Source organism: Netta rufina (assembly GCF_964035555.1).
Source record: "Netta rufina genome assembly, chromosome: 9".
In the NCBI taxonomy this organism is placed as follows: Eukaryota; Metazoa; Chordata; class Aves; order Anseriformes; family Anatidae; genus Netta; species Netta rufina.
The window spans coordinates 21,784,424-21,809,106 of NC_140132.1; the positions used below are offsets into that span (position 1 = coordinate 21,784,424).

Genomic DNA, 24,683 nt, shown 5'->3' on the forward strand with positions numbered 1-24,683 from the left:
AGGGTGTCCCCCTAATGGCCATTTCAAGGTCTCATGGGCTGAAGAGCAGGTTTCTGTGCCGCCAGCCCACCTTCCTTCCCTTTTCATGGGGCAGTGCTTCTGTTTCTGCAAGTCCTTTCTCCTCCTGGCTCTTCTTGTGCTCCTGCAAGGGCTGCTCTTTCAGTGCTCCTCGGGCTGCTGCCAGCTTTCTGCTCGCCGCCAGTGTTTTCAAAGGGATTTAATGTTTGTGTGCTTTGGTTTCTGTGTGCCCGGTATGAGAGAGGTGTCCAGTTTTCTGATTTGTCTCAAGGCGAGTGCCAGCGGCTTTCTGAAGAAGTGGAAATGAGATCCAGGGGAAGGAACCGGCCTGAAACTTTGCTTAAGACCTCTTGTAAGAGGCTGTGGGATGCTCTGTGTTTCCACATGCTGCCTTTCTCCTGAGTGTCGCTGCAGAAAGGGACGAGCCCTGCACAGGTCACACCTGGTGCTTTCCCAGGACACGTGGGGAGAGTGGTGACAGCGAGGTTGGGGGGGAAGCCACAGAATGACTTCTTGTAGCCACCGTCTGGAAACAGGCCTGAAGCACCAGAGGGTGAGGTGTGAATTTGGCTCTGCTGAGAAGAGATCACTTGGTGTCCTTGAGCCGCTTGGAGGAGCACAGCAGATCCTTGGTCCTTCTCCGTGCCCGTGTGGATGTGGTGGGAAGGATGGGGAGGTCCAGGGGCACCAGAGGATGAGGAGAAAGAGGGATTTTCTGTCCTTCTGCTGCTTCCGTGGGGCAGCAGTGGTTGTGCAGGGAAGGGAGGCTGAGCCAGGATAGACTGGGCCTGCAGGACAGGCTTTATCCCAGATTATCTGATTTTCTTTGTTAGACTTAGTGTTTTCAAACCCCTCCAAGACTTGCGGGCCCACCCGTGTCATTCCTGTGCACAACCAGGTGCTGAGGCCGAGGGCCCTGAGGTTGCCACCATTGGGTGGGTAGCAGAGGAAGGGAGAGGAAGGGAGCCCTTCCTGAGGTGTTGGTGTCTGAGCTGCTGCATGGCACGGGTGGGCACGGCCTGGAGCTGCCCTGCGGCCACCTCCCGTCCCTCTTGGGGTCAGGGCCATGGGTCGGGTGCTGGGCTTCGCTCCCAGCAGGCCTGGTCGCCAAAAAATGCAGTTAGAGGGTTCCCATGGGCTCGCTGCCTGGCGCCTGGTCAAAGGGGAGAACAGCTCCTGCCCTCGCCCTGCCCTGCCCTTGGATGATTTTACACAGTAATGGATTAAACAAAATCCCAGGGGTGCAGGCAGGCCCCCGCCGTGCAGATTGGAGGAGGATATCGGTAAATGTGGGGTGCCTGGGGGCGACCCACCCCCCTTAGCAGGGCCAGGTCTAACAAGGGGCAGGCCGACAGGAATGTCCTGCTCTGCCAAGAAAAGCATGCTCGGCCGAAATCGCCTGGCGTCCTATTTTTAGAGCTGAATGTAATCGTGGTGTGCTTTCTGTCCAGCTTTGCTTATCTTTACGTTCCTCTGCAAGCTCTGCTGAGGCAGGAGGAGCCGGGAGCAGACAGGCGATCCGAATCTGGGGTTGTGCTGGTGAACCTGGTGAACGCCCCCGTGGTGCCTGGTGGTGGGACATGGGACTTGAAGGGAATAGGCCTCCCACCCCCAAGATGTGTGCATGTTCCCTTTGTGGCTTTCTGTGTGGTTTGCAGGAGAAAGGAGAGGATTCAGGCCGATAGCTAAGTTCACACAGACCCCAAACAGCATCAAACTCGATTCTTTTCATCCAGAAATACCACTGGGTCCCTAGGACAAGTGGGATCTTGCTTGTCCTGGTTGCCTTTAATGCCTTCTCCAAAGCACATTCAAAAAACAACAAGCAAATAATTTTCTTGGTCTCCCTGAAGCTGCTTAAGATACAGAGGGTAACTCCTGCTCGGGCTCTGCCCTGTGTTCTCTCTTGGCGATAAGGCTCTGTGATGAAGCACACTGTTTGTGGATTTTGGAGTACGAAAGATGAAGGAATCTTTTTTTCTTTCCCCAGATGGAGTTCATTGGAGTAAGTCAGCTGTCATTCATCCATGACCTGGGACCAAAGGGCATGTGAGTTTTGAGCTGTTTTTTTCCGAATTACGGTTCACCAAGAGCACGGCTTTATAAATAAATAGTGTTTCACACTGATAGTTTTCCTTTCTCACTAATAACTGGGGAATATTTTACCATCTGGATATAAAAATGTATTAATGCTCAGATGGAAACGCTACAACTTTGGGAAACAGTCTTGGGAGCAGGCTGCTCTGCACAGCAGGGGCTGCAGCTCCCCAGCTGGGTCCTGGGGATTCTCTCCTGCCCTCCCGTAACCTATTGACCCGCTTGTTTGTGCTGCAAAGCACAAGAAATGGAGCCCTGTGCTTCTTAAATCCGCATCACTTCCTTTTGGGGAGCTCTTTTTGCTCTTGTTTCGGCTTTTAGGGCAGAGGCAGACTGCTCGGGCACGGCTGGAGATGGCAGGAGCCATCCCTTGTGGGGGCTGGAGGGATGTGGTGGGCATCCACCACCCGAGAGCTGCCCTGCTCCTCCGGGGGACTGTGCCACCCCTCCTGACTGTGCTCCTGTCCCTGCAGGGAAGGTATGGTCATGAAGCGCTCCGGGGGCCACCGCATACCGGGCCTGAACTGCTGCGGCCAGGGAAGGATGTGCTACCGCTGGTCCAAGAGGTACTGCTGCTGCCGGGCCTGAGGGGTGGTGTGCCGCGTGCTCCTCTGGCACATGAACCCACCTGGGGTTTTCTCCCCAAAAGACTGTGAGAGAGATTCTTGCCATTTTAGAAAAGCTACAGCTTTTCCTGTGCTTTGCTTCTCTGCATTACTGATATGGGCAAGGCTTTGCTCTTGAAAACCCAAAGAGTACACACCCACCTTTTAGTGATTTGTCTGTGAGAGCTTCCCCACATCATCACCTACCTTTGGGTTTCAGCATTGTGGAACCACAATGGGCTGGGGTTAGCTTATCTTAAACAACGCCAAATCTTTCCCAACAAAACCTTACTGCATTCTTGTGAAGAAAAGGTCCTTTTTTTTTTTTTTTTTTTTTTTTAGCAGTATTTCCAGCATTTCTTCATGCAGTTTTACAGAAGTTATCTGTAGTGATTTCACAAGGAGATAAGGATTTGACCTTCTTCCAGGTCAAATCATTAAGTTGGCTCCATTTTTCTCTCCTTTTCGGGAAAAAAACAAACCTTTTCAATTAACTCTTTGTTCTGTTACACAGAGATCACGATTCAGGGGAGCTGTAGCACATTAAATTTTGCCATGAATCTCGTTTCTCCTTTAGAGCCTACAAATGGGACGAGGGCAGTGTTTGGAGCAGGACTGTCCCTCGGCTGTGCGCAGAGTAACACGAGGGCACTGAATCCTCTCCCGCAGCCTGTGGGGGCTGGCAGAGCGTGGGCATCAATAAATAAATAGGGGACAGTTACACTGCCAAGGCAGGGTTATTGAAGTGAAGAACTTTAGGAAAAACTTGCTTTTATGTCTGACTTCTACAAGTAATTTCCTGATTTCTCAAATAGAGAGTACACCCTCAGATACATCCTCTACGTTTAGTTGGGTAGGAGGAGGAAAGTAGTGAAAAATACCAGGGAACACAGAAAGGGAAATGCCTGAAGCTGTGCTCAGCAGGGGTTTGGGAGTGAAGTTATGGGCCACAAGGGAATAGGGAGGGAGGGCGTTTTGGCACTGGGTGTGAGGTCGTGCTGGGACAACTCAGGGCACTGAGAGAAAAGGAAAATAATGGGGTCTGGAATTAGCCGAGGAGCTGGGACTTCTCAAAGGTAGGAGCTCTCCCACGTTCTGCAGTTGGGGCTGTTGCTGTGCCTGTTTGTGAGCGCGCACAGAACTGGGTCTCCTGGTGGAGACCTGTGTGGGACAGAGGGGGCCGGTTACCCCAGCTACGCAGCAGGAAGAGAAAAATTTAGAAATGCCACTCACCGCAAAAACATGTTTTTCCCAGAGCTGCCTTCAGGCAACGGTATTTCTGTAAAAGCTGCCGGTCATCTCCCGTCACATGCTTCTAGCGGGGGGCCTGTTGCTTGGCAATAAAAGCTGTCCAAAATGTCTCGTTCACGTATTCTGATAGGAGTGAGAGCGATCCTGGCTTCATAAGTAACACTGGAAATGTCAAATAGTTCCTGCATTGCCTTGAGGGATGTACAGCCTGAATGTGAATTTGGGAAGCAAGGAGCCTTCCTTTCACCTTGCCAGGCTCCTGGCTGGGAAGTTTACCTGTGAGCAGGGAGATCTCCCTGGGTGTGTTAGCTGTGGGTTTTCAAAGGCCTCTGCACGAAGCAGTTGTGCAGTCACTAAAAATCCTTTATTGCAGCCAGACTTGTTACCTGAGTTCATAACATGAGCGCTGGGCTTTACAGCTTCCCTTAGGAGGTCAGAGCCCCAATAAGAGATGTTACCCTTCACTTACATGCCTTCCTCTCCCTGCTGAATGCTTTGTGCTCGTTTGGCCAGAAATACTTTATCCCTTCATTGGGTTTTTGTGGCTGGTGCCTGACGGCCGGCAGGAGGGACCAGACGCTCACCTCCCTCCGCCCCGCAGGTGGCTGGTGGTGAAGGACTCCTTCCTGCTCTACATGAAGCCGGACTCGGGCGCCATTGCCTTCGTGCTGCTGGTGGATAAGGAGTTCAACATCAAGATAGGCCAGAAGGAAACAGAAACCAAGTACGGCTTGCAGATCGACAATCTCTCGAGGTAAGAAGTCCAGACCTTGTTTGCTTTGCTTTTGCTGTTTTAACAAAGAGTCGGTGGCGCCTGTCCTGGGGTTGGCAAGGTTTGTACCTGCTGGTCGTTTCCATGCCTTAAAGAGGGAATTGGTGCCTCAGCTTCACAGCCTGTCCCCGGGTTTTGCTCGGGCCTGAGGGCATGGTGCACGTGGAGCTGCACAGTCTGTTTTTTCAGCAATTACTTAGGGTAATTTTCTAGGTCCTCTGTTCCTTTATGCTCCAAGCAAAGACGCATTGCGTTACATCCCAGCTAGAGAATTGCACAAAAGATATGCTAGGTGGGATAAAGAGCTATTTAATGTTTTAATGGTAGCATCCAGAATAAATTCATCATGGAAAAAATACATAATTAGCCGCATCCAACTTCCCTACAAGTTAAGCTGGAGCTATTCATTTAAATCTGTTTTTTTATTATTACTATTATTGTCAGCGTGATGCTGTGATATTCCCTCGGAGCAGATAAGTGCCGATGTATTTTTTTGCAAACAAAACATGAAAGCAAAGTCTCTTGCTGCTCCTTTTAGCTTGATAAAACGTGACCAATACAGGTGTGCTTAGCAGCATGCTTGGACAGCAAGAAGCTGCCCTGTTAAATGTCTGTGGCTGCAGCACCTGCCCCATATGTCGTTGGTTTTACAGGTCGCTGATTCTGAAGTGCACCAGCTACCGGCATGCCCAGTGGTGGAGGCAGGGAATAGACGAATTCATTCGGAAGCACGGCAAGGACTTCCTCACCGAGCACCGGTTCGGGTCGTACGCGGCCGTGCAGGAGAACACGCTGGCCAAGTGGTGAGACGTGGGGGCGAGCTGCTGAGCATATCGCGGTGCCTGCTTGTGCACTGAGTGAAACCCAAGGAAAATTGTGTGGTTGGCAGAAGTACCAAGTGGCACTTAATAATCTGCTATTGTGCTGCTCCGTTAAGCTAATAGCAGCCTGAAATTCCCCCCCGCATGTTGTCTTAATTCCTGAAATCAGGTTTGTGTTTGATTTTGGGAAGAGAATGTAAGTGGCATTAGCACAGAACCCTGTTGGTCTTCAGCTGTGAACTTTCTGTTTGATTACGGTGGAGAGGAAAATAAATCCCGGTGCTTTGCATGCTTTTACAGGTATGTGAATGCCAAGTGGTACTTCGAAGATGTCGCAAATGCCATGGAAGCTGCTAAAGAAGAGATCTTCATCACAGATTGGTGGTGCGTACTTAGATATTTGGATTTTGCCCAGCTGTCTCCCTTGGGACGCTCCCGGCAGTGCTGCAGTGCTGGGAGGCCTTACAGTATGGCAGCTAGCCGTGCGGCCAGATGGTTTGGCAGCACACCCAAACATCTCGTCGGGTTGTATTCAAAGGCCTTTTCAGGAGGGTTGGCAGCAAAAGCACATGCTTGAAATCAACAGCTTGGTTCTCTCTTTGCAAGGAAAGGCCTGAAATTTCATGGAGGCACCTCCAGGTGCAAGTGTTGTGGTGCCTGTGGCTTCACCAGGAATGCACAGCGCTGTACACCTGAGGGTCAAGAATGGCTTTCAGGGTGTAAGGGAACACGGACACTCAGATACCCCTGACGAGGGCAGTGCTCCTCTCATCTTATCCTGCAGAGGACCCTCCTTTCTGCTCCTTGCTGTTTTGGGCAGCTTTGCACCAGGGATGAGAGCAACTGGGCTGGGTGCAGTTTTGCTCTGCTCTTAGCTGGGCGGGTAACGGAGAGGGATCTTGATAGTCCCTTCCCCGAGCTGTGCGGCTGCTGGAGGACCTGGCTCTGCCCACTTCTTCCCTAGTGATTCAGGCTGTTTATGCAGTGCTCTGGTTCCTGTTTGAGGCAGAAAAAGCGTGCTCGCACAGCCTCGGGGTAGGGCCATTTGGCCAGCACCAGTTGCTGCTGCCTTTGCCTTGCCTTTGTGGTGGGTCAGGGGATCCAGCCCGGCCCCTGGGGAGCTGCTCAGGCATCCTCCCCAGCCGTGGGCACCTCACTGTGCTCCTCCTCTAGCTGAAAGATGACCCTCTTGCCACTCATCTGCTGCCTGTGGGAAGTGGGGGATTAGTTCTGAGGTGGCAGTCATGAGAAAACCAAACACAGCGTTGGCGTTGGCTGGGCTAAACCTCCCTAACATGACCACAGATAAACCCAGTGCTCCTCTTGCTCCTGTGCAACACCGTGTAGCAAGGCAAGAGCACTGCATTTCAGACCTTTTGTCTCTTAACATTTTATTCAGCAGCAGCCAATTGTTAATGTACCGTGGAACTGCAAAACTGACCTGAAACTTGGAGGTTAAGATAAAAATGCTCTTGCCAGAAGCATGCTTTTAGGATGTAGCAATGTGCTTTAATCAAGCACAAGTTCCTGTGCTCCACACAGAAGTGGTGAAATTTTGTTGCCTCCCTTTGCAGGAGTTAGACGGGAATGCTGAATTCTTCCTTGTAACCCTCAAAGCTATGAATCACCAAAATGTCTTGTTGCAATACCATATTGCGTTGTCTTTAGGCAGAAAGGAAAATTCAGCACAGATGTATGCTACTCAGATAGCCTAAGTTATCAGGAGAGCTGAAATCACACTTTTATTTGTTTTTTATATCTAGACATTTATTTCTAATCTCACTTCTGTGTTATTTTCTTTGTGTTTTTCTTTCATAGATAGGGTGCAAGTTTCCCTGTTGGCACATCACTGCAAAATTTGGTCCCCTGGGTTACTGAATACTAAGATGAATGTGCTGGACATGTCCCCTGTCCCTGTAATGCTCCATTATTAAAAAACAAAGAGCTTGATATTGGAGAACGCATCACTCTGGGACATGAGCTTTCACATCCCCTTAGATAAACTTTCTGATTTCTTTACTTCCCAAGCTGGTCATCTAGGCCAGGCCTTTGTTTGCAGACTACACACGCTGAGTTTTTCCACCCCTGTATTTTCTTAGGCTGAGCCCGGAGATCTTCATGAAGCGGCCCGTTGTTGAAGGGAATCACTGGCGGCTGGACTGCATCCTCAAGCGCAAAGCAGTAAGTGAGCTCCAGCCCCATTTCAGCCCCTGCACCCGCCCGGGGGAAGATCCTGCTGGGACTGGAGCGTTTGCACCATTTGTTTGGGTTCGGAAGAGCTCGGAGGCAGGAGGGTAGATCCTCTGATTGCTCCTTCCTGCCCTCAAGCTCGCGTTGCTTCAGCTTTGCGTTGCAGCTGCCCCAGCTCCTGGCAGGGCTGGAGAGCTGGTGGTGCTCGGTGTTTTGCTTGTGGCACACGTAACTCGGAGGTACGGGGAGGTCTCAGGACTCCCTGGTGGTTCTTGGTAGGTGGTTTGCACATTGCGGAGCTGTGCAGGTCCTGTGTGTCAACACAGGGTATTTACTGAGCGTGCTGCTGCTCTCCGAGCTGAAGCTGGGAGATCCCAGCAGCCTTCCAAGAGCAGGAGGGTGTCATTAGCCAAAGTCACCCAGTAACGTCCAGAAGCTCGTGCTAACTCCCTGCATCCTTCTCATCTGGTTTCCTTACTTGATACGCTGCATAGGTCCTTGCTACACCTAAACACCGAAGCACAGACATCATCACTGTTCTCCCACCGCTCCTCGCTGTAGTAAAGCACTGCTTCCTTACACTGGCTGCCATATAACCAGTGTCTCTCCTGCTTTTCTTTGTTCCTACCCACCCCTTTTGATACTCTCCTCGCTCTTGTGGCTGCTACAAGGAGGAGGATTGGCTGTGCCTGCCCTACCTGCCCCTTCTCATGTGGCAGCTCTGGCCTTGAGGGTCTTGGTGCACTGCTCTGGAGAGGGGATGTCAGGAAGGGGCTTCAGCAAAGCACATGGCTTGATTAGGATGAATGCTGTTTTGCAAAAAAGTGTACAGACACAAATGGCATCACGGTCCCCAGAGCTGGATGGTGGTGTTGAGCTTCTAAGGGAGGAGGTGATAAAAATGACTCAGAGCCTGCTATTTGCACTGCTGTTATCCTACTTAATGCATGCTTGTGTACAGTAAGCAAAGGCTTGTATAAACTGGAATTCTTGATAAGACAAATAATTCTTTTTTTGTTGCTCTGCTTTTATTTGTCCTCTGCTGTTCTTCCTGGGTAGATCAGTTCAGACCTGCTGCTGACCTGGTGCCTTTCCTGGCACTCCCTCTAAGGGTTGCTGTGCAAAGCTCTGTGTGCTCACACCCCTTTTTTGTGGAGCACTTGGAGACACGGGGAGAAAAATAAAACCAGGTTTAACTGTGGTTGCTTACTTCTTTATTTTTTTAACTCCCATTATCATTTCTTATTTGTTGTTGGCTGTGCTCTGCTTTCAAAGAGCACATCTGGATGGAGACTGCAAAGGACACGTTTTATGGAGCCGAATGAGCCAGGCAGAAAAGATCAGTGTGAGCTGTCTGTGAGCATTTCTGCTGCTCACCCAGCCCGTGGTCAGACTGCTGCTGGAGCTGGTAGTTTGCCCCACAAGAGCAGTGAGTCAGAAAGGGAGGCAGAGCCAGGAAGATTCTTGAATGTTGCTGTGTAAAAGGGCAGGAGTCCAGGTGGACGTGCTCAAATAGTCCTTGACTCCCTCCCCTCCCCACCCAGTCATCCTTCCAGGCCTCACCCACCCCCTGTTCCTAGAAAAACAGAGGGGTTTGTGCCTGACATGAGCTGATTTGGAAGTAGACTTATTTTTTGGCAAATGAAATGTGGCCACGGGGCACGCTCGCTGGAAGAATTTGGCTTTGTTCGTCGTGTCAACGTGGCTTTTCCTGTGGCTATAAATACCTTGTAAGAGTCAGGAGTGTCTCAAGCTTAGCTCCTGGAAATGCTTACCTGCTCCTTTTGATTCAGCAGGGCGGTCGGCAGGCTGCTGTCTAGGCAGGGATGAGGCTGTCTGTCTTTTATGCATATGTGGTGCTCCCTGGACAGCAGAATATCAGCCGCACTTTGGAGACTGCCCAAGCTCTCAGGAGCAGCTTTGTGGGAATAGGAACTTAAAAGGCTGTGGAAAGGTTTGACCCTTAGTTCAAACTGGCAGACTCCAAGGTTTGAAGCTCTCCTGCTTTATCGCAGGTGAAGTTGTCCCAGCGTGTGACCACCATCTGCCGAGGGCTGGGAAGTACTTGGCAGCTCTGCCCGTGCTTCAGCATAGCTGCGTCCTTAGAAACCCTCACGCGGATCCCATCAGAGTCGCAAAAAGCACCAGCCTTTGAGTCCTGCTTGCTATATTCCAGGAACTTGCTCAGCCCTGCCAGCAGAAAGAGCTCAATCACTGGCATCCCCTCGGCTGCATCTCCTTTGGGAGAGCGATGTCCGTGGGATGCCGTGCTGCTAGCGCCCCGCGTGCGCTGCTAACTGCGGGCAAACCTCAGGGCAGCACGAAGCAGCGGAAAATTGGAGGTCAGTGGGTACCTGCAATACGTGGCGTGAATCACGTTTGCCAAATTTTGCCTCAAAGGGCGGTTAAAAGTAGCTGCTGTAAGCAAAAGCGATTGGGAGGCTTTGGCGTGGCTCAGCCCTGCACATGAGTCAGTGCTGAGCCCTCCTCTGGAGGCTGAGCGCCTTTCCCGAGCCGTGCAGGCCCCTGCCTGCCTTGGGCTCTCGGGGTGGATCTGCAGGAATGCAAGCAGCAGTGAGTGACCTCGGCCTGCCTTGCTGCCTGCAGGAGCAGCGTGCCTACTGCCTCTGCCTTTCCTCACCTGGGAAATGGGCTGTGCCGCTGAAATATCTGCATGCCCGTGTGTCTTCTTTATTTCCAACAGCAACAGGGAGTGAAGATTTTTGTCATGCTGTACAAGGAGGTGGAGCTTGCCCTGGGGATCAACAGCGAGTACAGCAAGCGGACGCTCATGCATCTCCACCCAAACATCAAGGTAACTGCATGCCCGGCGCTGTGTGCGGGACATCAGCGTCCGACTGCGCTTCGCAGCTAGTTTGGGTGTGAATTGGATGAGCAGAGGTTCCCACCGTTACAGGCTGTCAAGACATACCCGTACCATGATTACCACGTCTGAGCATGGCAACTTCGTTTCTTTGGGTTATAATTGAACATAAAACTGCTTAGTTTACAAGTGCCAAGGCAGCTGTTCACGTAATTCGTGAGAAACTGATTTCATAGGACGGGTTTATGGGGTTACATTAAATGGAAAATGATGATGTGAGAATGTTGCCTCATCAGCACTCCTGTTTGTGCATAGATGACGAGAGTCAACACGGGGTGTTTACACTGCTGTCATAAATGCCCATCATTGCCCTGCTATGTGCTGTCACGCTGCTGCTCTGCCACCGAGCAGAAAACAAACTGGCACATGAGCCAGCAGCTAAGGCTGGGTCCCATGCCTTTAAATTAGAGACATATACGTTGTAATAAGATATATTACGCACAAGGGTGATGAACAAACTGCTAAAATAATCGATTGATTATCACTTGGTCGGTTGTCACAGCAAAGCTTTAACTCGCCATCATCTTCACAGCCAAACAGGAAAGTGTTGCAGGGAGGGCAGTGCTGGCTGCCCGGCAGCTTTGGGAGCAGGCAGGTGAACCACACAGTGCCTTCTGCAGGATGTCAGTCTGATGGTTCTCTGCTGGCATTAAAAATAAAGCTACGTACTGCATGCTTAGATAGAGAAGTGGCTTCATCATAAACAAATGTCAAAAGAATGTCATAAACAAATGTCAAACAACGTGCTGATTTAAAAAAAAAAAAAAAAAGCGACTTCTCATTTCTCTTGTGTAGCAGCAACAACCAAAGAAGTGAGTCAGATCACCAATATGTTGTTTTCTTTCCTATCAGGTTCTGTATTTGGAAGCTCAGCTCTTACGGCTGTGCCAAGAGCATTCTGTTACTTGTAGAAACACATTTCTTGACAACGATGCTTTTACGAACGCAGCGATGCTGCTGTAAATGTGACCTATCCCAACAGCACTAAGCGTTGCTGCAGGGGGATACCCCATTTAGGATTCCCAGCAGCCTGTGTGGATGCTCCTCTCAAATGTCCAGTGCTCTCCTGCTGCCCTGAGCAGCCGAACACGCGGGGCAGCGCTCTGGCAGGAGGCGCAGCTGGGCCGTGGCGCTGAGCATGGGTGCTGCTCCTGTCCGCAGGTGATGAGACACCCGGACCACGTGTCCTCCTCCGTGTACCTCTGGGCCCACCACGAGAAGCTCGTCATCGTCGACCAGTCGGTGGCGTTCGTGGGCGGCATCGACCTGGCGTACGGCCGCTGGGACGACGACGAGCACCGCCTGACCGACGTGGGCAGCGTCAAGAGGATGGGGGCGGTGAAGTCGGTGTCGACGGCCAACCTGGCAGTAAGTGAGCTGCCTCCAGCCCGAGGCTGTGCTGACACCTGCCTGACAAAGGGCTGCTGGTGGGGATGAGCACGCTGCGTCTGCTTCAAAGAGCACGGCTGGGTTGGGGAGGATGAAGGAGGAGTAGCCGTGGGAAGAAGGGAGTGTCTGAGCACCGAATGACTCCTCGGGGTAGGTCCTGCCCGGCCCCTGCTAGGGCATGGAGATAAGAAACGCAGCTAGGGCTGGGTTTCCTGTGGAGCTTGGAGCAGCACTCACAATTTGGAGGCTGTGCTCTTAGTAAAGCCTCGCTAAAAATGTACTGTAGGCACTCAGCGTGCTCTGAACTTTGGGACGCTGGGGCCCTCAGCATTTGCCTCACTTGTTGAGCTTTTCTGCTGATCTGGGTATTTATGTAACCAAATCTCTCCTAAAAAAAAACATAAATAAAGAGGTCTCAGTGTGTGAGAATTACAAAGGGAGTAGTAACCTGAGTAAGTTTATGGGCAATTGATTGAGGAATACACTGCCAGTATCACTGGGTTTTCCTGCTCGGTGGCTCCTTGTACAGACCCTCTCCTCCAAAGGCTCCCACCACAACAGATTTTGCCACAGAGCAAAATTTGGCTGATGGCTGTTTCTGAGCATTTATATGAATGATGACCTGCACTTAAAGAGAATGTGCTTGTGCATCACCTGCAGCAACGTCCTGTGTCTTTTAAGTCCACAGCGGAGTCGTCTGAACACATCGCCCTGCAGTCCCAAGCCCCGTCCCCAGAAAGCCGTTTGTTCCTGAGGAATGCTGATGATGTCCCAGACTCGTCAAGAATGAAGGGGATAGGAAAATCCAAGAAGTTCTCAAGGTTCAGTATTTACAAGCATCTCCACAAGCATGGCATGCACCACGCTGATAGCGTCAGCAGCATAGACAGTGAATCAAGTAAGTGCTGTTTTTCATCTCAGCTTTACCCAAACGACATATATAAAGCGTGTGCGGAGGTGGGTGGGTGGGCGTACGTGCAGACTCACATAATTTCTAGGGTAATATGTTCTTTGTAAAGAAGAAAAGCTGGTGAATTCTTTAGCTATCAGAATAATAACTGTGTTTAGTCAATATGTAAATTCGTGTCACTGCAAAATATACAAAAAAAAGTTTTAGGTGGATTTGCATCTAGCAGTTGTCATGAGCTGCCAGGTGACGGGATGCGGTGTGCGTGATACCTAACGTTTGTAATGCTGGAAGATTTTTGTCCCTGCAAGGGAGAATTGAGTCTTTTGTTTTCAAGTTTGTATTTATTATGAAAACTGAAGCATTTTCTGAGTATGATTATCCCCTCTCGTTGGCTAGGGTTACTTAGGTTTAAATCATTCACTTAAATTATTCCCAATTTACCCACTTGATAGAGATGAGAGACTATTCAACCATTGAATGTTTGAATGCAGCTTTTAATTCCCCACATAAAAAGTGGATGTCATTTCAAAGCTAAAATGAGAAGGGTCAGAGTGACGTTCATTCCCTCATGGAGTTCTTCCTGAAATCTGTTGCTGGAAGTCGTTCACTCTTGAAGCTGTAAATGCTCCAGGTGGGAACTCATCTGAGTTTTCGTCACTCCCAGCAGTGCTTTCTCCTTCCCCTGGCTGGAGGAGGCTTTGCTGGAGCCCAGTTTGGGTTGGTCACAGGGTTGTTTGGTTGCTCAGGATGTATACCGAGGTAGCAAAGTCATTGCTGTGTGTTCGGTTTAAAACCAGCTGGGTCTTGAACTTGGTTCTTTGCATGTTGTCACTTGTACTTTCAGCAAACTGACAGCTCATTTGGACTTCTGTCATGCAAGGTGTCATAAGGCAGGAGCAGGACGCGGTGTAGCAGAAGTGGATGTGCATTTATGCCATAAATAGAGCATCTTGACTTTCTGCAGGTTACTGTAACCCCCCTAGGAGTCAACCGAATTTAATCCAGAGTTTAAAGCCCCACCTGAGAATGTTCCATCACCACACTGAGTCCAAACAGGGGCTCACTGAGCCTCAGGAGGGTAAGTGGAGGAAGGCAGAGGTGCAGCCCCCTTCAGGCTTTAGCTGCTGATGTTTCTGCATTGTAGCTACGGTGAGAGTTAGGTTGGGTGCCAGGATCAGGCTGTGCTGCTTGATGTTCTCGTCCTCATCACCCCTCCAAGGACATCCTCACAGAAATGTCTTCTCCAGGTGCTTAAAAACCTGCAGCATAATACAAAAAAAAAAAAAATCATTTAAAATAAATAATTTTTAAAGGTTGCAACAATATCAGAGAACAGCTGAGAAATTAGCTCTGATTCTGGAATATGATTTTTTCAGCAGCTCTCTTCCCATAAAGGAAGGGGCTTGTTACTGGAATTGGGAACTTCTGCACTGGATATTTCCAAGTGAGCCTAATGCAGGAGGGCAAACCCAGAGAGAGGAAGCAGCAAGGTGGCAGCTGCCAGACCTATGCTTGGATGAAGAAGACTTGAGCCCCTGTTCTGGCTCTTACTGAAGCCAGTGAAAGCATCCTTCGTTGAGAAAGGAGTTGTGTAGTCAGGAACACTGAGCTGTTCTGATCTCTGGTCTCTGGACTGATGACAAAAGGTGCTGTTAAAGGGCTTTCCAAATGCAGTACCCCATCCAGACACTGTTGAGTTTCAGTACAGAATGAGGAGCAGCTCTTCAACGTTTTCCTCTTAATATCTCCCTGTAAGGCCTGAGCTGCCAATTATCAAATGGTTATCACAAGGCAGCGGCACGTAGCAAGGAACAGACGCCTTTGCTTCCCCTGGAAGCGGAGTGCAGTCCCCACTGCGGTCACCTCATGCTCATTCACCAGTCGAAGAGCAGTCAGCGAAGCTCAGGACGTGAAGCACACCTTGCCTCGGCAGCATGCCCCATCCATCCCATCGGAGCGCGCAGGGGCAGCGATTCCCCAGCTCCACCTGGACTCTCACTGCACTCGTGCTTCCCGCAGTGGCCGTGGTGCTTGCCTGCTGCATGGCCTTCCTGGCATGGCTCCGCTCAGCTCTCCAGTAGTTGTGACAGCGCTGGCAGGGCTCGCTTTGTGCACCCCGGGCTTGCTGCATGCCGAAAGGGGTTTGCTGTGGTTACTGGTGATGGGGGTGGGTGGGGAGAAGACTTCTGCGATGGGCATGGTACTGTGGAATTGTGGCAGCAGTGTCTGATGCGTTAGGTGACAGCTACACCCCACTGTGGAGTCAAACTCATAAACCATCTAGCAGAAAAGTTGGAGTTAACGTTGTAAAACAGATTAGGTAGTTGATATTCATGACATTATTGTATGCAGAGCCACTAAGGTCAGTCACAGCTGTGCGTGGACTCCCCCACGGTAACATTTAGGTGGAAAGACAGATAATTATGGGGTAATTTTTAGGTCCAGTGTAGAGAGAATTCAGCATTTTGGTTCCATAGCAAACTCAGATATATACAGCCTGTCCTGATCGTATAACAAATATTTAAATGGAAGAAGAAACACTAAAATGCATCTCTAAAAGCAACAGAAAGACTAGGGAGAAAATGGCCTCAGCTGACTGGGTCCCACCGGTGCTTTTCTGTGGGTCTGTCACCAGTGCTGGGCGAGGGACAGCCATGACTTTGGAGCGTGTGTTTCTGTTTTGTTTGCCCATGGCAGATAAAGGATCCATCCGCAGCTTGAAGACGGGCGTTGGCGAGCTGCTCGGGGAAACCAGGTTCTGGCACGGCAAAGACTACTGCAACTTCGTCTTTAAAGACTGGGTTCAGCTTGACAAACCTTTTGCTGGTAAGTGCCTCTGGAAGTGATGAGACCGTTTGGGTTTGGCTGCTGGGAAGCAGCAGCAAAGCTCCCATGGAAAGGGCCAGCTCTGCTCTTATGGTCCCTGGACGTGCCTGTGGGTGACTGCACGGTGCCTCCAGATCAATCTGCACAGCCCCTGGTGCCCTGTCCCAGAGGGCTTGAGTTTGAGGAAGGAGATGCTGCAGTTTTCCCTGTTCATGCCCTTTGTCTGAAGAGATCCCGATGTGTTTTCCTGTCCCGCAGACTTCATTGACAGATACACCACCCCCAGGATGCCCTGGCACGACATCTCCTCCGTGGTGCATGGCAAAGCGGCGCGCGACGTGGCCCGGCACTTCATCCAGCGCTGGAACTTCACCAAGGTGGGGAGGGGGCATCGCTGCTGGCAGCACGGCACGTGCCTTGTCCACCTCCACAGGCATGCTTGCTTTGTCTTGTGTGTTACTCTGCTGTGCTTCGATCTCTTCAAGGAGTTTTTCTTTTCTTTTTCCCCCCCGGCAGATCATGAAGCCCAAATACCGATCCCTGTCCTACCCGTTCCTGTTGCCAAAGACTCAGCAAACTGCCAACGAGTTGAAGTACCAGGTGCCTGAGGCTGTTCATGCCACCGTCCAGGTGGGTGCTGATGGTCTCCTGCTCATCTCCCCCTAGGAGAGCTCTATCCGTCTTTCCAGAAGGAGGTGTCACCACTTAAAATTATAAAATGAACTTAAAATTATAAAATGAAAAACTCCTGCTTAATTTAGCTCACAGCATAGGTGGTCACGTCCTCAGTTATGATAAAATAACACGACTCTTTAAAAAGAGAGGTGTTAATTCATGCCTCTGTCTTTGGGGATAAGAGGGCCAAACAGCATGTGGTACTCAAGTTTTGGAAGCACCATGACTTTTAGAGCTGTGTAGTTTTCTGGTTTGTTTTCTGCTGCTCTTCTTCTAATGGCCACGTTTGGTTTTGTGTTCTGGGTGGGTTGGTGGGTCAGGGCTGGCCACTGAGTATTTGTCCTAAATTTTCTCAGATATATCTGCCAGGCCCCCAATGCCTTGTCCTGGTGGCTGGTGGTCAGTTAAAGCCCAGGATTAAGAGGAGTCTCATGGCTTTTGCTTTCTGTGTTGAACTTCATCTGCATTCTGTTATGTAGCCCCTAAGTCCTGTGGGTGCTCTGCACACTCAGTCCAGTCTCATTTCTGACAGTTCCTTACAGTCAGGAGCAAAGAGCTATATTTAAGAGCTATTAGCTGTGTTTTGGTGCAAATATTGAATACAAGCGTTAACCAACAGAAACTCGTTGAGGGACAGAAAGCCAAAACAGTTATGCTGAAGCAGCAAGGCAGTGGGGTGCCTCTGCATGAAATAAAATGGCTCAGACCAAAACCAGGAAAAACACATGCCTCTGCTGTTCGTAAGGAGTGGTCCACCCAGATGACAGCAGCGCTTGGGGAAGCTTGGTGGAACAAGACGCATTTTTCCGAGGCTGTGGGCTGCCAGGGCATTGTCTGTGCCTCGCCACGTGGTGTGAGGGGTGGCCAGCACGGGAGTGTGTCAGCCTTGTCTCATGCAAACGGGTTTGAGCATTTTACATCAAACACCAAAGCAATGTTTGCAGCTTGTTGGGAAATGGTCTCGCTCCGGGCATCATCATGTGGCTGCAGTACCTCCCCGGCTGTGTCCGTGACACCGGCTTCTTTGGGAACTTGGCTCTCATGGAAGCAAGGGGGCTTGTTTCCCCAGAGCACACACTTGAACCTCAAGATAAGCCTCAACTTTTAAATGATGGGCCCCAAAGTTAGACCCTACTGATCGCAAAGCAGTTCCCAGAGGAGAACCCACCCTGAGCACAGCCCCAGGTCTGCCTTTCCTTGGGCCCCATGCCGCAGCGCTGCTGGCTGAGTGCATCAGCCCGTGGTGGAGGAGGAGGAGACGTGCATCGAGCCCCTGGTGCTGACACAGGGACTGCTGCCTGCCCTGGGTGCTGCCTGGCACTGCACATCCTCGCCGCGACGTTTTGGGGCACGGCGAGTGACTGGCAGTTCCAGGAAATTACGGGCTGCTCTCGGTGATGCTGCAAATAGAGAAAAGAGAGCGGGTTTGTCTTGTGAATTATTAATTTGAAACTACCTTGCTCATTTCTAATTTATGCCCCGTTGCAGCTTTTAGAGGCCCCTCAGGGTCCTGATATTGAATCCTTCGTTCAGACGCCAGCCAAGCCCACGTTCTCTCTGCCTTGGTGCTGGGTAGGGGCTGTACAGGCAAGTGTCAGACCAGAAGTTACTGCCCGCAGTGTCCCTGGGTGTGGGGCGCCTGTGGAATATCTGGCTGAGGGTTTTCTTGTTTCTGAGCCTGTCTGCAAATCTGTCTTCAATTGTGGGCAGATCAGAGGCAGAGGGAACACAAAGGATCTGTGGGGATTGCACTGGTACTGCTGAGCTGCGCCACCGACCTGTCATCGACAGGCTCTGACCTCCTTGTGCCATCTGGCTTTGCTCTCCTTTGCAGAGAGGAGCAGGAAAGTGCATTTTAGGGAGGGTTTTCAGAAGGCAGGGCGAGCAGGATCGGTGCTGGCAGGGCTCCCGTGTGGGCAGAGGGGCTGAGCACCTCATCCCCTCGTGTCTGAACTTTGGGGCTTTGCTCACAATAGCGCCGCGATTGCACACGGGTTTTGCAAGACTCAAGAAGCCAGCTGCCAAAGGCAGTGCCGGTTTGTTCCCTTCTCGATTTCCATTCCAGCCCTTGCAGTTATCAGCCAAAGATAGCGCTGCAAAGACGTGGCGTGGTGAGGCAATATCCAGCTCATGATGTAAATGCAGTGAGGATTTAGTGCCCTGTCCGTGACCAAAGCCCACCACACCTCTTTGAAGTCTTGCATTGTCCAGGATTTATGCATTAGCCCAGAGCAAGCTGAAAATTTATTGCTCTTGTGTCAGTTAGAGGAGCTGGAGATGACAAATCCGGCACAGCACTTGGCACTGCTGTGCGAGACGTCAGTGAGAGGAGAGGAAGGAGAATGGAGCTCTCGGTGGCAGGGCTGTGAGTAGCTCACGATGCTTTCTCCTGAGCAAAGCAGTGCAGGTTTAAAGCAGTTCACTTAAAGCTCTCCCTTAGGAAAGGACGGGTCTCCAGGAGTGAGAGATGCACTGACTCTGCTGTGCCCAGCCTTCCCCGCTGGGTCACTGCCCCGGCTGTTAGGGAAATGAATTAGCTTCAGCTGGGCTCCAGCCTGCAGCACAGCTGTGGTGGTGGAGGGAGACCACAAAGTAACAGCAGGGCTCCAGGCAAAGGTGTCAAACAGAGCAAACCCAAAGCTGGAGCTGGACATGGGGAAGGAAAAGAAATCCACTGGAGGGATTTTCAGGAAAAAATGAGGCTGAGCCCCAAAAAAGGACATTTTGTTCACATACTGACACACATTTCACAGGTCCTCACTGTTCGGATCTTGTCCTGCGTATGACTGAGCTGCTGGGCTGCCCTAATGGCTGTTCCACGGTATTTTAAGGCTATTGTTCCCCTGCTTTTATCTTGACAACATTTAAAGACTGAGGCTAATCAAGACTAATTATTTTCCCTGAACACTACTGACATGTAATTAAAAACTACGCTTTCATCTTGGAGACCGTGGCTCAGGGCATGCCCTCGCTGCTGCTGGTCGGGCTGAGCAGGAGGCAGCTGTGGGGCAGGGGCTGAACGTGGCCGAGGGCACGAGCAAACGAGCTGGCACACGTTGGGGTGGTGTTATTGCAGGAGGAGAACGTGCCCTGGGACCTTGCAGCATCCGCTTTCGAAGTGGATTTCCAGCACGAATAAATAAATGAGTTTGGGCAGCTGGACAATGAGTGGTCAGAGTCGTATTGTCGCCAAGTGTTGCAAGAATTTGGTTGGGGAAATAAATGGCCTCAGGTGCACACAACAAAGATGTGGTCGGCATGATCAGGCTGGCTGAATAATTGTATGCGGTATTATTAGGAATTATTATGGTAGGAAAAGGCATTGACCCGGCTGGAGACCTCAGCTTTAAAACCAGCTGAAGAAGAGAGGTCACCGAGTAGATGTGCACCCCTAAACCTGGAAATTCAGATGGTTTTAAAAAGAGCTTCTTGTAAGACCTTAAGCAGGAGCAGGTCTTCTGGCCTAGTTCTAATTCGTGCAGAGCTGCTTTGTTGGGAGAGGGGAGTAAAGCAGCAACATGACAGGGCACCTCTGTTTCTATCAAAACATCATTAAGCATTAATTCTATTTTTAAGCTTCCTTTTCACGTATTACAAATGCAGTAAAAATGGTCAATGTCGCACATTTTGCTTTGTTTAGTGAGATCCTGAGAGGCAGCAGTGCCTGTGATGTAATTCAGTTGCAATGCTGCCCTGTCCTGGCTGGGGCTGAGGCGAAGGTGTTGGTCTCTTGCTGTGCAGGTGATCCGCTCTGCTGCTGACTGGTCGGCTGGCATTAAATACCACGAGGAGTCCATCCACAACGCTTACATCAGCGTGATCGAGAACAGCAAGCACTACATCTACATAGAGGTGAGTGGAAATGGGGGAAAGCAGCAGCAGCCTGACGCGCTGAGCAGGGCTTGCAGGCACCAGGAGAGTGGTACTTCTTTTGAGGGTTGGTCTTCTCTGAATTGTGAGCCCTGTGGATAGTAATACAGAATGTGCTCTGAATTTTGGGGAGTGTTTCCACCAACTTCAGACAAAGCTGATGCATACGTACCCTGGCAGCACACCTCTCCTTCACAAACCTCTTCGCAAAGCTGCCAGCAACTTCTGTGGCCTGTGCAGCAGTCGTCCTGCCTCATCCATGGCCCCTGTGCATGCCCAAGCCCCCACACATGGGGCTGCTCCTGCATCCCTGCAGCTGCAGGAGCCTCCTGTGCTGGAGAGACTCTCAGCCTTGGCTGCCCAGAGACACTGATTGTCCTCTTTTCTTATTTTTTTATTAAGCTATCGTTAGGTTGCTCTTTATATGAATTCTCTGAACAGAGTGATCAATAAGGACCAATTCATTCCCCAAGCAAGCACAGACACACACATCATCTAATTAAAAAAAAATCATCTGTTCAGACAACACACAGCTATCTTTGCTTGCTCTTTGTCTGAAAGTATGCAAATATTAATTTTGTGCACCTCTGGCATTATCTGACAGTAGTTTTGCTTGCTTTTCCTGCAGAACCAGTTCTTTATTAGCTGTGCTGATGACAAAGTTGTCTGGAACAAGGTTGGCGATGCGATTGCTCAGAGGATTCTTAAAGCACACAGGTAACCTCTTCTTAACAACACAGTGGAAGCCTGCCGGATGCATTTCTGCAGTGTGGTTCAAAATAACATCATAGTGGACACCACACTACGATCGTTTTTCCAACACACAACCCGTGTGGGCAGACATCGACTTGCTTTTGCAGCAGAGAGATTCTTCGGTGGTTTCTGTGCTACCGTGCTACCAGGAAGCTTTTGGGTTTTGCCTTACCCTGATGCACATACATGTGTCTTGAGCGATGTAACTTGTTTGAAAAGCAAGGCCTTCGTGCTTTGCAAAGGTCACACCTTGCTGCAGAGCAAACTGGCCGTGGATTGCATGGTAGGGCAAGTTAGTGGGTGAGGAGGTTGAACGGGGACGTGTGGGATGTGCCACTTCTTTAAGTTATCTGTAGAGAGGATTGCTTTTAAACTGGGGAAGCAAACACATGTCGAGGGTTTTACTGCAGGGTTCAGCTGTTGTTGGAACCTTATTTTTTGGTAAGTGCTGGAGGATATTTACAACCTGCAGCCACTGCAAGGGGACTGCAGCTTGTTCCTGGATGGACCAAACCCAGCCGCGTGTTAGGCACTCCTGGTGCATGAGAATGCCTAACCCCGTGCTGAAGTGAATACCACAGATAGCAGCTTGTCTTCACTTTGATCCTGGGCAGCCTTGCTTAAGGTTGCTCCTCTGGAGCCTGTCTTTAAGATATGTTTATGTTGTAGTCTAAAACTGTGTCCTGGTCTTGCTGGGCTGATGCACAAAAAGCTCCCTAAACTCCTTTCTTTTACCTCTCACGTGCTGCTGTGCCGTGCAATGAGCATTTTTTCCATGTGGTAGCTGTGCAGGGCTCTGTGGGGCCTGCTTTCTCGGAGCTGCTCTCTGGAGTCTCAGAGGTTGCACTCTTTGGTGCTTGTGCTTGGAGAGTCCCACCTGGGTAAAAGATGTTTAATGCTGCAGTAAGATTTTTTTTAGTCAAGCTTATACTTTTCTTCCTCTTCTAGACTAAATATTTTGTAATGATGCAATTAATAACGTTCTTTTCTGGGCTTCCCCTTTTTTTTTTTTTTTAATGTGTGGATCTTTAATTTCTCTAACAAACCCCGGGCTTAGACAGACGAGCAGCTTTGTGGGGAAGGCTGCAGACAGCCGCGGTCCCACAGCCGTTTGTGTGGGGAAAGCCGCCTCGCCTGGGCCCAGGAGCACCGCCGAACGAAGCCCTGCTTGTGGGACACCCAGCTGCGGGGAAGTGCTGGGGAAATGCAATAAAATTCCCCTCGTGTTGTCGGGCCGGAGGCCTGGAGGCTGCGTGAGCGCCCGGCGGGCCCTGCTCGCCACCTGGCGGCCTCCACGGGGCCTCTGTGGGTGCAGCCCCGCTGCCAGCACCCAGCGGCACCCCCCTGGTGTTCCTGACACCTGACGGTGTTTCTGGCACCGAAACACCACCATGGAGCGGGCACTTTGGGTCGGGTGTTGGCTTCCTGCTCCCTTACAGCTTCTCCAGTGGCCTCGGACAGAAACCAAGCGAGTCGACGCAGAGAAAGTGGGACCGAGCGGTACCAGTTGTCAGCTAATATTTTCCCCAAACTGTCCCTTCAGGGAAAACAAGCGCTTCCGAGTGTACGTGGTCATCCCGCTGCTGCCTGGCTTTGAAGGCGACATCTCGACGGGAGGGGGCAACGCGCTGCAGGCCATCATGCACTTCAACTACAGGTACGCACGCTGCCGGGCACACCGGGGACACCCCTGTCCCTTCCCCGTGATGTGGACAGCACGTTGCTCATCCCAGCATCGCAGGCTGCCCTCTACCCCTACACAAAACCCCAATTCCTGACCCATTACCTGTAGCAGCCCTGCTTCAGAAGGCAGCAATGCTTCCCAGTTCCTATGCTGATGGTACCAACTCCTTTAGGAAGTGAGCCTTGATACGTTACCATTTGTGTGGAAGGAGCGTGTGCTCTGTGAGCACCATGTTTCTTCTGCTTGCATGGGGTATTTTAAAAGCATCTGTGTTTGCGATTTACCTCCCTGGGTTCTGCTTCAGCATATGCTGTTGCCTCGAGGCACAGTGGCGCTCACGGCTGCCTACCTTCTTTCCAGGACCATGTGCCGAGGAGAAAACTCGATCCTGGGCCAGCTGAAAGCAGAGGGTAAGAGCTGTGATCCTCTCTGGTGTGCTCACAGGCTGCTGCTGTTGGATAGAGGCATCCAGAGCCTGTAGCTGAGATCCTCCCGTTAGAGAATTGGGTAACCTGCAGCAGCCGGGAGTGCTGCTACCCCAAGTGACGGGGAGAGGCACACTGAAAGCCTTGCTGCCTCCTGCAAAATATAAATGGGGCAGCGAGGCCCTAGCTGCAGCTCCTGGCCGGGCACAGCTTGTTGTTTGTCCTGGTGCACGCTGGTGTAGCCGAGGGGTCAGGTTTGGGTTGAGGCATCGCGCCGGTGGGCAGCACTGCACGTGATGGGCTGGTGAGTCTCAGCCTCTGCAGCACCCCAGCGCAGAGGTTCCTGAGGTCGTGTGAGCCTTGGCTGGCTTACAGACCTTGGATTTGGATGCAGCCCCGAGCCGGAGGAGGGAATGACCCCAGGGAGGAGCACGGCGCAGTTGCAGCTGCTCAGGATGCTGTTAGTTGGAAAACGGCCCGAGCTGGGCCACACTGCTGGGAGCGGCGAGCCCGCAGCTGTACCCTGCCCCAGCACATCCCGGCCTGGTTTTGCTGAGGACGGAGCTGCCTGATGGCAGCTCTGCTTCCTGGCTGCTTCCTCCCCACGTGGGCACCCGCCTGGATGTGCTCTGCTGGGAAGCAGCACCGTGAAAAATGGGGATCGCAAATGCAAGAGGCATCCGTAATGCTCGTTAGTTGTGGGGCTCTGTGTAAATCCGCACTGCAGACAATTACACCAGGACATGTTTTCCATGCTGTGCATGGGCAAAACACCTGCTTAGAACCTCCTTCCTGCAGACCCTGCGGAAAACCAGTCGCAGAGTCCAGTTATTTGAAGGTGCTCGTATCAGCTGGGAGAACTTGCACGCTGCACGAGGGAGACTTGGGTTACTTCTCACCGAAGGGGTGTATCAGAGTGGGCAGCAGATCAGAGAGCCCACAGGTGTTTTTGAAAGTCTGTTTTTAAACAAACATACCTCCAATACCAGCTTACGTGCTTCTGTAACACAAGTTGCTAAAAGTACTATGCCCTGTTCAAGCAGGGCTTTACACCACGAGGATCTTTTTCTGCTCTCCTTCCCCCCCTCACGTCCCGCTGGTGTTGTTCTCTCTCGTTCTCAGTTGGAGATAAGTGGATCAACTACATTTCATTCTGTGGGCTCCGAACATACGCAGAGTTGGAAGGAAAACTGGTCACCGAGCTCATCTACGTTCACAGCAAGCTGCTTATTGCTGATGACAACACGGTCATCATCGGTGAGCGGGGCGCTTGCGGGAGGGCCTTGCACCGCTCTGTCCTCCGGGGTTTTTCCCTCAGCCACGTGCCCGGCGTGGGCTGCGATGCCGTGTGCTTTCCTGTGTTGTGAGTTCTTCCTTGTGAAACATCTAACTGTTAAAAAACAAACTCATAAATTCATCAGGAGGGTGGTAGGTAGGAGGGAGAAAAGGATTTGGAAAGCTGTCGTTTAATTTGTTTTTCTAGACTGGCTTTAAATCCCCGCGTAGCAGTTCA

At 51.0% G+C, this 24,683-nt stretch overlaps 1 protein-coding gene across 1 annotated transcript in view; it reads left to right on the forward strand.

Moving 5' to 3' along the window:
• The window catches only part of PLD1 (phospholipase D1), a 48,836-nt gene that overhangs the window by 16,466 nt on the left and 7,687 nt on the right, over positions 1-24,683 (forward strand). The window contains exons 7-24 of the mRNA XM_084291777.1: positions 2,009-2,067; positions 2,589-2,681; positions 4,573-4,725; positions 5,397-5,546; positions 5,865-5,948; positions 7,664-7,745; positions 10,459-10,569; positions 11,800-12,006; positions 12,709-12,925; positions 13,902-14,015; positions 15,635-15,763; positions 16,022-16,140; positions 16,280-16,393; positions 20,180-20,290; positions 20,937-21,025; positions 22,605-22,718; positions 23,106-23,155; positions 24,293-24,427. Coding sequence (XP_084147903.1) covers positions 2,009-2,067; positions 2,589-2,681; positions 4,573-4,725; positions 5,397-5,546; positions 5,865-5,948; positions 7,664-7,745; positions 10,459-10,569; positions 11,800-12,006; positions 12,709-12,925; positions 13,902-14,015; positions 15,635-15,763; positions 16,022-16,140; positions 16,280-16,393; positions 20,180-20,290; positions 20,937-21,025; positions 22,605-22,718; positions 23,106-23,155; positions 24,293-24,427 — 2,131 coding nt within the window. The remainder of the gene's footprint in view (positions 1-2,008; positions 2,068-2,588; positions 2,682-4,572; positions 4,726-5,396; positions 5,547-5,864; positions 5,949-7,663; positions 7,746-10,458; positions 10,570-11,799; positions 12,007-12,708; positions 12,926-13,901; positions 14,016-15,634; positions 15,764-16,021; positions 16,141-16,279; positions 16,394-20,179; positions 20,291-20,936; positions 21,026-22,604; positions 22,719-23,105; positions 23,156-24,292; positions 24,428-24,683) is intronic.